The following is a 12,195-nucleotide window of genomic DNA, read 5'->3' as shown; positions in this document are numbered from 1 at the left end:
GTTTACTGTACTTGTCTGGTAACCTCATGTAACTGACTCCCCACCACCACCAACATCCTCCTTTGTCTTTAGCTGAAGATGATATTTAAGGTGGTGGCTTTGATGAGCATCAAGGGAGAGAAGCCCAAGGTGCCCTGCCCTACATACTGATCTATATCATCCTTCAGGAAGTATAGGACATCCTGACTTAATCCAATCTGATTCTTATCTAAAGTTATAGGACCACCCAATAACCAGAACCCACCTGCACTGATACCATTTTAACTATTTTTTTCATGATCTTTCCTTTGTGTTGTAAAGAGAGAACTCACATACCTATGCCTTAAATTTAGCCCTACCTTCAACCCATGTTTGGAGCTCTTTACTGCCTATGGGTCCTGTCCCCATGCCTGCAGCTCTTTACTGCCCATGGGTTTTGTCCCCATGCTATTCCATACTATTTTCTAAATAAAGGAGCACTACTGCCAGACCTTGAGAGTCCAAGAAATCTTTCTTTCTACTCCTTGACTCACCAAGCCCAAATCACTAGGGACTGGCTTATACTGAATGAATGAGAATAACACCAAAGTGTTTTGAGCAGAGAAACGATCTAATTTAAGCTTTTAAAAAGATCATGTGGCTGTTGTGAATAGACTGACGAGGCAGAAGCATAGAAAATAGAATAGCGTTTAGAACGGTACTACAATTTCCAGGAAAGACATGAGAGTTTGGACCATGATAGCAGCATGGGTGGTGAGAAGTGATGAGATCTGGATCTATTCTGAAGGTTGAGCTAACACAATTTACTAACTGCCATAGACTGAATGTCTGTATCCCCATAAAAATCTAAACCCTAATGTGATGGTATTTGGAGGTGGGGCCTGACAAATAAAAATGGCAAGCAATAGGATATTGGAGAATATGAGGAAGCCATTTTGTGTAAACCTAATTCGGCCTGACCCTGTCATTCCAAAAGGGCCTGACCACGGTCATTGAGCATGCATTGTATATCTGCTTTAGATATTCCCTATGGCAAGAACAAAGGCCGTTGAGATAAAGGTGCAACTTCCCTTCCCCTCCCAAAGTTGGCATTCCCTTAAGCATTAAGCATCTTTCCTTAGGCTAGGAACTAATTGCTGCGCTCACCTGTGACCACCCAGCTCCAGACAATAGACTTGCCTCCTGCTACACCTGCCAAGATAGCAGACCCACTACCTGCTGTGTCCATCAAGTGCTGTGCTGATAGGGCAATCTTGTGAGTATTGTGGGACTGACATTTCAATCATATGTGAAACGACCTGTTTAGGGGTATATAACCACTCTGTATACCTCACTTCTTCAGTGCCCTTTCTTCCTTTGGGAAGAAAGGCCCTGGGCCATGGTCCTCAGATTTCAGCTCAGAATAAACTCTCCCAAATTTTCATTTATAGATTGGTTATGGATTATTTTCGTTGACAGGCCTTTGGGAGGTGATTAGGTAGTGAACTTCCCAGACTTCACCAGTGTGAGAAATAAATTTCTGTTGCTTACAAGTCACCATCTGTGGTATTCTGTTATAGCAGTCCAAATGGACTGAGGCACTAACATACTGGATATAGAGGTGTGAAAGAGAGGAGCCATGTATGGGCCCTCAAGAGTAATCTGTTGTGGCTGGAGCTGCATCTTCCTAAACAAAGTAACCTGGGAAAGTGGCTAAAAACCTGAACAAATCTGGAACGGGAGAAAGAATGACTATATCGATGTTAGGATAGGCAACCAACAGCATCTGTGACATATTTATCTTACGAAAATAAGAATGGACATTGTTGGATGAGTGATTAAAGGGCACAATTTTCCACATAAAGACTGTTAAATTACTTTAAAAATGCTTTTATATCCACAACCCTGTGTTTTAAGAAATATCTTCTCCTGCTGTCTTTTATTTGGTGACAGCTTGAATGATATAGGAAGTCCTAAAGTCTTATTCTACCAGTCTTTAAAGGACTTTGATTTTCCTTTCAGTATTTGCATCCCAAGCAATTACTGATTTCCTACATAGGACGCTGATATATTGTTTAATAATTGCTTTCTGAACATTTTTTTTGTCTACCCTAAAATATAATTTCACTATGAGTCCTTATTATCTGTTAGAAAACTACTAAATATACTTGTCAATTGTCATAATAATCTCATGACTCATAACCGGATAAAGATTCTTTCCTTGACCGAACTCTACTCAGGCTCCCCCGAGTGCTCTTACCACGGGCCTTGATGTTTGGCCTTCCAGTGTCCTCGCTACCGTGTCAAAGTGAGCAATCAGCCTTCGGGAGCGCTGGCTACTGAGGTCCTGGGACAGGGAGCTGAAACCGCTCAGACAGGAGTGCACGCCGTGGGTGTTTCCCACAGCCCGGCTGCCGGCTCATCCTCCAGGCGGGCGGCCGCGAGCGTGCGGCAAAGACGCGGCTCCCTCTCCGAGTCAGACCGCCGCTCGCTCTTCGCCTGGCGCCTCGCGAGCGCCGAGAGGCCGCCGGGAGGACAGCGCCGGCCGCGGCCCGGCCTAGGCTCCGCAGGCCCCCAGGCCAGCGTCTCCGCCCGAAGCGAGGCGAGCCCCGCCGCGGGGAAGCGAGTGTGGCCCCTCGGAGGGCCGGCTCGAGCGCAGGGCCCGCCTCCCCGAGGGGTGGAGGCCCCGGCCCCGCCCGGCCCGGCCCGGCCCGGCCCCTGAGGCCAGCGGGAGGCGTCGCACGCGGCCTGGCGGCGGGGCCCCGAGCGCGCGCTCAGACTTCCCTCGCTGCCGGAGCCCGGGGTGGGGCAGGCCGGGCATCTCCGCGCCCGCTCTCTGCCGGCCCGGCCGGGAGGAGCTGCCGTCGGAGGGAGCCGCCGGGCCTCCGGGCCTCCAGGCCGCACCGCAGTCTTCGGCCCCCGCGGGGGTCCCTCTGCCGCGGTTGGTTCCTTCCTCCTTCCCAGCTCGGAGCGGGAGCCCGGCGTCCGCGCCTCGCGTGGGCCCGAGCGCGGGTCGGAGGAGGTCGGCGGGCACGGTGGGGTTTCCCTGCTCGCCGGCCGGGCCCGGGAGGGCGAGGGCCGGGAAGTTAGGCTGCAGGCGCCCGCGGGCTTCGCGGTGGTTCGGGCCGGGGCTGGCCGGGGGCCCGGGGCCACCGAGGGGGCAGGCCGGGTGGTGGGCGGCGCTGACCCCCCGCCTCCGCCCTCAGGGCCGGTCGCCGCGGCTGGCAGGCCCCAAGCCCGGTCCAGGCTGGTGTTCGGCCTCTGGGTACCGGATTGGCCGGGAAACTCGTGTGAGCGCGTTTCATCCTAGCGCGGGCAGGGACTCAGAAGCAGGAGCGACCCCTTGGCGGGGACTGGCCGAGAGAGGAGGCTGCCGCTGCCCTCTGGGAGAGTGACCTGGGCATCGGCGCCCAAGATGTGCATTTTATAGTCAAGCCACCTGCCCGGTCCAAGTTCTGATGCCACGGAATTGCCCCCAAACCGTGCTTATCCTCTTTATACTTATTTAGAATTTACGCTCTGCTGAAAAGTTGTTCTTCGAAGGCTTTAGGTTTTAAATCAGCCAATACGTATTGGACATGAGCATACAGGAAGTACTAGTCAAGGGGAACCCCAGCAAAAACCTTTCCTACGTTAGGCGTGGTTCACCGTCTAAAACCCGGCTTCCCTGTGCTAGGAGAAGGACCGGCGAATATTGTTAAGAGTTTTGCTGTGTTCCTTTGCTTTGCCTCGGGCGTTGCTGCTAAGGAAAAGATAGCAGGGCATGGGATTCAAGGAAATGAAGGAGGGAAAACCTATCAAAAGGAGCAGAAACTTTCTCATTCGGAAGATGGGGAGATTATACAACGAAAACTTGACCTTGACTTTCATTTCAAAAGCACTCGCCAGTTTTTAAAAATTCTTTGGAAATAAGAGGATTGCAGTTAGCTTCACATTTAAATTAGTTTCAAGCATATATACTGATGATTTTTTTTCCCCGTTAAGAAGTTTTCTCTTCTAGTTCAAAATCTCTCATTGTGAGATTCACTAACCTGTGTGCAATTGTAATTAATTGATTAAAGTTGTATGGCAATACTATGGAGTCTATGCACTTGTTGGCAGTACCCCCTTGATCTCTAAGGAAAGGCAACTTTCACTTTGCTGAGGCTGGGGAAGGCAGAGGGTACAGAGAAACAGCAAGAAGCTGAGAGAGTAATGTGCCAGCCCTGAAACTGCCCCGTGCCGTAGTGCTCTGCTAACTTACATGTCGGTGAAAATCCAGGGCCCATTTAGCAAATGTCTACTGAGTAACTACTGTGTATGGGTTGCTGTACTCCGTGATGATATGCGTTGCCATCGTCCATGTTTTCCCAGTCCAAAGCTGTATTCTTTCCTAGCGCCTGGAGACTTCATCTTTGGCACTTAGCATTCTCAATGAAAGGAGTGTTTGCATGTGTATGACCTTCATTTTCTCTTTGTCATTGGAAATTGTTAACTCATTTCTTAAGGTATATTCTGCACTGTTAATAGGTATTAGAGACCCCCTAAATGAATTTTGGAAATGTTGAGTTAAGTGAAGTTGAACAGGTTGCTTGGTTTGTTTTTAGTATCAGTACCTCTTAGATTTCGATATTGTAGTGTCTGTGAATCTTGAATTTGAATATAGTGAGGGCTTTCCCAGCTCACTTCAGAATCCCAATTTCTAAGAACCTGGGAAAGTGCCCCATAGAAATTTATTTTAACTGGAATTTTTTTAATTTTTATTTTTAATCACTTATCTCACCCCTTCTGCCAACAGAAGTGATGGCACCGAGAAGAAATGAGAAATACAAACTTCCTGTTCCCCTTCCAGAAGGCCAGATCCTGGGTGATACAGAAGGACAGCAGTGGGTGCTGGGCAAAATGATTGGCTCCGGAGGATTTGGATTGATCTATTTGGGTAAAGTATACCTCTAAATTGCCGAATATTCTTAGATATGTACCTGGGATTACTTAATAATATTTTGAAAATTGAAACTTTGAAATAGAATTCATAAATATACTTTATTAAGTAAGATAAAGTCAGTTAATGTTTAATAGAGTGTCTAGGTTCAATATGTGATTGACCCCACTCCTTGTCGTCCATGTTTTTCTGAATGACTCTTAGAAGTCTTTTCAGAGCATAATTACACAGTCTGCCAGACAAAATGTTAACGTTCTTTTTTGAGAGTGTGTTTTCCTGGAAATGTTGCTTTTTACAGCTCAGAAACTACGACTGTATAAATACAAACACTTTGTGTTTGTGAATTTTAATCATTAATATTTAAATAATACAAAGTTCTGGTCATTTCTTAGCTGGGCTTCACTAGAGATTTGAACCTTGATACCTCCAGGCGTCTGTTGCGTGGAGTGCGTTAACTTCTCCCCTGTGCATCTAGCGTGGTACTAGTTATGAGTCCTCCTTGGGATAACTGAGAAAATAGACACTCAAAATGATTTTCTGTGTTCTTTGGTACAGATAAGGAACATTGGTTGAGTATATTTTTACACTACATTTAAAAGTTTAAAAATTGTCCTGAATTGGAAAGGATCATTCAGGGCTACCTTAAATCTATAATGGAATGATCAGGGGATATCCTTTACAAGGCTATATTTAATGAATAAAACAAGATAAATATTAGTGATTAAAAAAAGATTCCCCTCAAGGATAAATTCTCCTAAATGTATTGACTCATTACATCGTTTCTGTAGGAATTTAAGAAGTTGGTAAAGACCTCCTTTGGAAGAATCTTGGGCTCCTCATTAAACATTTCAAACTGTAGGGGAGGAAAGACTTTCCCTCTACCCTCCTAGGTTCGATAGCAGGGTCTATGAAATAAACTGACAAGAGGCAGATTAACAGGAGGAAAGGTATACAAATTTATTAATTTTTAATGTTACATGCATGGGGATATCACAGGAAAAAAAATGTGAATACCCCATAAAGCGGTGAGATTTGAGAGCTTATATACCATGTTAATAGGGGAAGGGGAGAGGGTATGTAGACCACTTCAGGGAAAGTAAATGATTTTTAGGAAAGATGAATGGGTCCTTAGAAGAATAGATGGAAGATATGCTAGTTTGTGACAAAGTGTCTGTGGGAGTGGTGTCAACTCCTAATCTCTTCTTCTGTGATAAAAGTCAGTCTTTCCTGGTTGATGAAGCTCCCCTGGCCAGGACTTATAACAGTTGAGGTGTTTTTGGAGGATCTGTCTTTAGGCAAGTAAGGGGAGTTCAGAGAAAGCTTCTCCTTGTGTTTGCTGTTTTTCAAGTGCCTTCAGCTCAAAATAATCCTTATGCCAAAGAGGCATATTTTAGAGTGGCATATTCTGCCACCCTTCATGAACGAGTTTCATGGATCATGAAGGATAAAACTCCTCTTCTGATAAAATTAAGATTGTAGTTTTGAACAAATTAATGAAATTCAGTCAGTGAGTAACTGCTTATTAATCACCTCAGTGTGTAGTGGGAAAGATAAGACCAACACAAAAAAATTGTATGGGCTAAATAAAGGACAGTTTCCCCATTTAAAGGGTTTGAACTTGCTTGAAAAATGCTGTGATTATAAATACTAGATTGAGTGACAGAGGCAGCACTGTTCAATAGAAATGTAATAGAAGTCACATGTATAATTTAAAATTTTCTAGGAGCCACATTAAAAAAAAGTAAAAAGAAACAGGTGAAATTTATTTCAATAATTTATATTATTTAATCCAACATATCTGAAATATTTTCATTCCAATGTGTTATCAATATAAAAAAAAGTTTTACTTTTTTAGTTAAAGTTTTCAAAATCCAGGGTATATCTAGTCACATTTCAAGGGCTCGGTAGCTCTATGTAGCTAGTGGCTACCATATTGGATGGTACGGATAAAGACCACAAGAATACTTGGATTCCATTGAGTAGAATTCCTATAGAATAAGTGTTGGTTGAGACTGAATTAGTGAATTCTCTTTTATAGCAAAGAGCTTCTATCTCTAGTATACTGTCTTGACTCAAGGTCAGAGATAGAGAGTTGAATAAGTTATATCTGAGCTATAGCCTTGGATCCTACAGCTTATCAGTTATGCCCTTAATTTTCTAATGTTTGAATTATTTGAGTAATTTCAAAGAAGTAGAGTAAAGCATTGATTGTAATAATCTTATTCCTTTCTCTTTTTTAAAAATGTAAATATTGTATATGTGTTAATATGTATTTAAATTTAAGTGCATGTTTAAAATTAAATATATGTCTATACACGTATACATATATGTACATATATGTATACACTTGTTCACTACTTGTATGGTTCCTGTTGTGAAAAAGGAATTTAGTTGCTGGGGCATGTGATTTATTTGTCCCTATTCAATTAGAGAAAAATCTTTGCTTCTTTCAGTCTAAGTATGTGTCACACTTTTTTTTTTTTTTACATATTTTTGCTCATTACCAAAGTAGCATTTGTGTTATACCAATTTTTAAGGTTCTATGTGTCATGCAGTCCTCTTTAGTATCTGAATTTTAGAACCTGGATCCTGACAATATTAGCAAGTGAACAGCATTGGGGAAAGACTTTACGGAAGTGTTTAGCTATTTTGAGGAAAAGCTTCCATACTTCAGAATGTATAATATAGCTATGCGTTCCAAATATTGTCATTGTTTGTGAAAAGTGGCATTTATAAATCATAGAATCAGCTCTTTAGTGAGATGCCATCAGCAATAACTTTATTAAACTTAGTTTTTACTGATTAATTTCAAAGCTATCTAAGTAAATTCATATGAAATTATGTCAAGTTTTTGCATTTTACAATGGTTCTTGTCACTTTCTGTGTATAAATGAAGAAGCAGGTAAATTCAAGTTTTCCGTAATACCTTTGTGTACAGCTACATTATTTTCAGATATTATTTTTCCAGAAACACTGTTTCAGCAGACACTTCATCAGCATTTGTTGCCTAAGGCTGAGAAGAAACTAGCCGCTCTGTCTAACTCATTGTGCATGTACAACTGTCCTCTAGCTTTGAGATCAATAGCCAAGGCCTTTCAGTAATCAGCACCTTACAGTAGAGGGGAAGGGGCAGAGAAGTTTAGTATTTACTTTTGACTTGGAGAAATAATGTGCCTGTAGCATTCATAGAAGCAGTGATAAGAGGGAAAAGAAAAGTCTGAATATAAGAACAAAGTCAAGGTTCTTTCTTTGTATATGAAAAGGGGGAGACAACGAAGAAAGGAAACTGGTTTAGGGGATGGGAAAAACTGCTGTCATTTTAGTATCAAATAAGTGAAAAAGTTTCTAAAACTCCAGGGAAGAAGAGAGAACTGAGAGTTTGAATTCCTCTTTAATGCTAGTTATAACGTAGAACCAGCAAACTAAGGGAGAATCGCATAAATAAGAGCTTGAGTTTTGGTGTTAGGCAAATCTGGGTTGAATTCTGACCTGACTAAGCCTCTTACAAACTGAGTGACTTTTACCTAGTCACGAGTTTTTGTTTCTATTCTGTATAATGGGGATAATAATAATTGTGAGGATTAAATGAGATAATGTTTTTAAATAATTTGGAACTTGGTAAGCACTTAAATGTAATTTATTCATTTATTTAGAACTTCCCACCCTCAGTGATAGTTGAACTCTGAGTTCAGTGTCTGGTACCACAGGCGATTAGGATGGTGACAAAGATGTCTGTTGGAGGGATTTTCCATTTATCCTGCCATGGATTGTGATAGATTTAGTCACTCATGTGGTAAAACTAAGAACATAGAGAATGTCATTGGAAGACTATGACATTTTACCTGCTGACCTATATCTATTTTTCCCCCTAAAATTTACAGTAATAGCCATGATGACATAATCAAAAGTTCCAATTTAAGCTGTATCTTATCTGTTTCATACATGAAAGATATTGGGCTTCAGAAATTAGTCAAAATTCAGAAAACCAGAATTATAGGGAATGAACTCCAGCCGAATTCCTTTGAAGTCTTATTATATGAATAAAAATAGAAATGATTTATCTGTGGAAATTTTAGTTTTTTGAAGTTGGGCATAGTGATGACCATTTAGCATCTCTGGAATATCAAGCACAGAATAGATGTTCAATAGTTACTAGCCTGAGAGATTGAGACTGAGGTTGGGATACTTAACCCACACAAGCCAGTGTGCTTTGTTCTCATTCATAATTATAGATGTCACCCTTAATTCCAGCCTGTAATCTTACAGGTATACCCTTAGTCACAAGAAAAGCTGAGACAAGTTAACTCTCATGATGTCATCTAAAAGAATCTATGTATGCTTTATTGACAGTAAGTCAATAGCATTATCTTTTATAAAGAATAATACATTATTATAACTCAAATTAACTATGGTGAAGCCTTAAGATAGAATCAGTTATTCATAGATAAATGTTTAGCCTTCATCCAAGTGACTGTCGTGCATTTTTTGAGTCATGCTCTCAGATTAGCTCAATTTTGCTTTTTGGAAACAGAAGAAATCTTTTTGGTAGGGGGAAGAGGGTAGGATGACTAAAACTTTTAGATGTTATCAAAGTTTATCTCACTTTTTTTATTGATGAGGAAGCAGACTTCTATTTATGAAGAAATAGAAAAGATTATTATGCGTGTGTGGTTTTTACTTATTTTATTTTTTGTCAGCTGTAATGGATTGATTTCTACGGTATGCAAAATAATGTTCAGAAGAGCCCAATGATAATGCAGTCAACAAAGTGGAGTTCTTGGAACACATATTGCTTCATCATACATTGCTGTATTAAATGTTATTTTGCCACTGTTTTATAGTGAAAGCTTTGAGATAAGCAGTCTTATTTGACATGAAGCAACGTTATGGTGCCACCACGATTGTTACTAGGAAATTTTACAAATGATACTATGAGGTGAAAAGAAGAAGGAAATAAATATGAAAATAAGGATAACATACACTAGAAACTATAGTATATATGATAAATTAGTTCCCAGATGAAGGTGTAGGTAGATAATAGGTATTATAAACTCAAAGGAGGAAGGGATCACTAAGGATTTGGGGAATTTAATGCACTTGTCAGACCTATTGGCAAGAGGTAAAAGTCCCTAGAAGATGTATTTTAATTTAGTATGTGCTGTCCATAGGCTATTAATTTTGAGTTTTTAAAGACAGAGCAGTGTTCATTTACCTATCAGTTAAGAAATATAAGTATTTACAAAAGTTTGTGTAACAAGGGAGAGTTCTGTTAAGGCTTAGCCTTTTCTTGTCTTTTTCATGTTTTTAAATGTTCAATCTTTTTTTTTTTTGGTGTGGCAGATTGGCCACCAAGCTAACATCTGTTGCCAATCTTCCTCTTTTTGCATGAAGAAGTTTGTACCAGAACTAACATCTGTGCCAATCTTCCTCCACTATATATGTGGGACGCCACCACAGTGTGTCTTGATGAGCAATATGTAGGTCCACACTTGAGATCCCAACCTGTGACCCCCAGCCTGCTGAAGTGGAACACACAAACTTAACCACTATGTCACTGGGCCAGCCCCTCAATCATCTTTTTAACATATTTTATATTATGGTTCTTTATTTTCAACATTTTTACCATTAGACTCTTTTGCCTTAAGGAAGATTTACAAACTGCTCTGTTTTTCAGTGCGTTTATATATTATGTCTCTTCCGCTGCACCTGTTAGTAACTTGTAACTGTTTACAGTGGTCAAGGTTTTTGGAATTTGAAACCTATTGCTATAGGGAAATTTCTTCTTCATGAAATGAGCTCACCTCTATTGCCACACAATAAAAGGATTCTCAGCTTTTGAGAGCTTCTGACTTCCTTATGAAATATGGATAGACTTTTGCTTCTGAAGTGTTTTAGGTTTTTTTCTTTAGGTAAGGAAGGAGGGGAATAAATAGTAGGAGATATCGTCCTTCTTTTAAGACACAGGAATATCTATGTTTATAAAATAAACGTGAGGAAAATTAAGAAACTTTAAAACTCTAAATGAGGGAATTCACTAAAAATTATCTATTTGGATGATGAAAATTTGTCCACCACCCACATTTAACAATGATGCAGAAGTGTTTATGGATTTTAAACTGCTTAGGTACATGGTTTTGTAATTACTGCTTCTTCAGAATGTTTGTTATAACTATGTTCTATGTGAAAGAGTATTTTAGGAGAAAAGACAGAAAACTCAGCAATTATTTCAAGACAATTGTTGAAGATTTCCATTGTTTCTTTTTAAAAGGATGGCCCTCAGTTAGTCAGGTAGTCTTGTCTGATCTTTAACATCTCCAATCAAGTAATACTTGAGGAAAAAGATTTTGTAGAAAGGCATCCATGGAAGGCCAGAAACATCTACAGATGCAATGTGATCCCAAGCAATGAAGCATGTGGCCCTTCATTGGCATTATATGATAACAGGAGGATCTTCTGGCAGAAGAGCTGACTTTTGCTGCGTTCTGCATGCTGCCCCTCCAAACCCATCTTTGATTGGCACCTATGCCCTATTGAAACTGGCATCACACCTTCTGAATGGGCACAGTGCCAGGCTAGCAGATGGGTATGGGCAAAAGCATGCCAGAAACCCAGTATGTGCATCAAGTTTAAGTATCAGGGGCCCAAACTCCCATCCAGGGATATAAAAACTGCAGTCTGTTGAGAGCTTTTTGTGCTTAAGGTTAAAGGACATGCCATTTCTACTCCAGCTTAGAGGTTGATTAATTTTGAAAGTCAAACAGGAGCTCCCGTGGCTGTGTCAGGCAAAATTCTATCTTTGGTGAATGAGAATTACTACTTCATGTGGGGAAGAGAAAGTATTGTAATGAAGTTTCCAATGAGAGTTACTCTCCGGCAAGTACCTCCAGCACTTAAGCAGCATGCATTCAGTGGAGATGAATATTTCTATTCTCCAGCAGAGCCAGGTGCAATCAAAGCCAGATCTTCAACCTGCTGCAGTAAAGAACCCTAAATTTAGAAAGGGCAGGCAAAGTTTGGAAGAACTCCTTGGTGGCAGCTCTCACCACGAGCTGATGAGGCTTCACAAAAGTGTATAAAGGAGGTGAAGGAGAAACTCCAAATAAAAAACCTTCAGAATACTTCAGCCTGAAATGGAGAGATCTCTAACAAACCAAAGGAAAAAGTTGAGTCCTTTCTCCTCAATGCAGAAATTCTTCTAAATTTTATATCAATAAAAACTTAGTTTACCAAAATGTTAGAACCAACTTAAGGCATAAGTAACAAAGCTTCCTATTCTAACATTTATTTCATTGCATGTCTGTCATGTATATAAACTT

General features: G+C 40.8%; 1 protein-coding gene and 1 long non-coding RNA gene across 3 annotated transcripts in view; one reads left to right on the top strand and one right to left on the bottom strand.

The window, feature by feature from the left end:
• The window catches only part of LOC102147836 (translation initiation factor IF-2), a 103,004-nt gene extending 98,710 nt beyond the window's left edge, over positions 1 to 4,294 (bottom strand). Inside the window, exons 1-2 of the long non-coding RNA XR_011425795.1 lie at positions 4,253 to 4,294; positions 2,219 to 3,264 (exon numbers count right to left, since the gene is read on the bottom strand). This is a non-coding gene — a long non-coding RNA (translation initiation factor IF-2). The remainder of the gene's footprint in view (positions 1 to 2,218; positions 3,265 to 4,252) is intronic.
• Positions 2,673 to 12,195, top strand: part of VRK2 (VRK serine/threonine kinase 2) — a 95,150-nt gene continuing 85,627 nt past the window's right edge. The window contains exons 1-2 of one of the 2 annotated variants that reach the window (XM_023619064.2): positions 2,673 to 2,899; positions 4,736 to 4,876. In XM_023619064.2, the coding sequence (XP_023474832.1) occupies positions 4,741 to 4,876 (136 nt within the window). In that variant the 5' untranslated portion in view covers positions 2,673 to 2,899; positions 4,736 to 4,740. The remainder of the gene's footprint in view (positions 2,900 to 4,735; positions 4,877 to 12,195) is intronic. The other variant, XM_023619066.2, reaches the window with a different exon arrangement.

This window comes from Equus caballus, chromosome 15, assembly GCF_041296265.1.
Source record: "Equus caballus isolate H_3958 breed thoroughbred chromosome 15, TB-T2T, whole genome shotgun sequence".
NCBI lineage: Eukaryota > Metazoa > Chordata > Mammalia > Perissodactyla > Equidae > Equus > Equus caballus.
The sequence above is the reverse complement of the archived record's forward strand: the minus strand, read 5'-3'. Positions and strand labels throughout refer to the sequence as shown.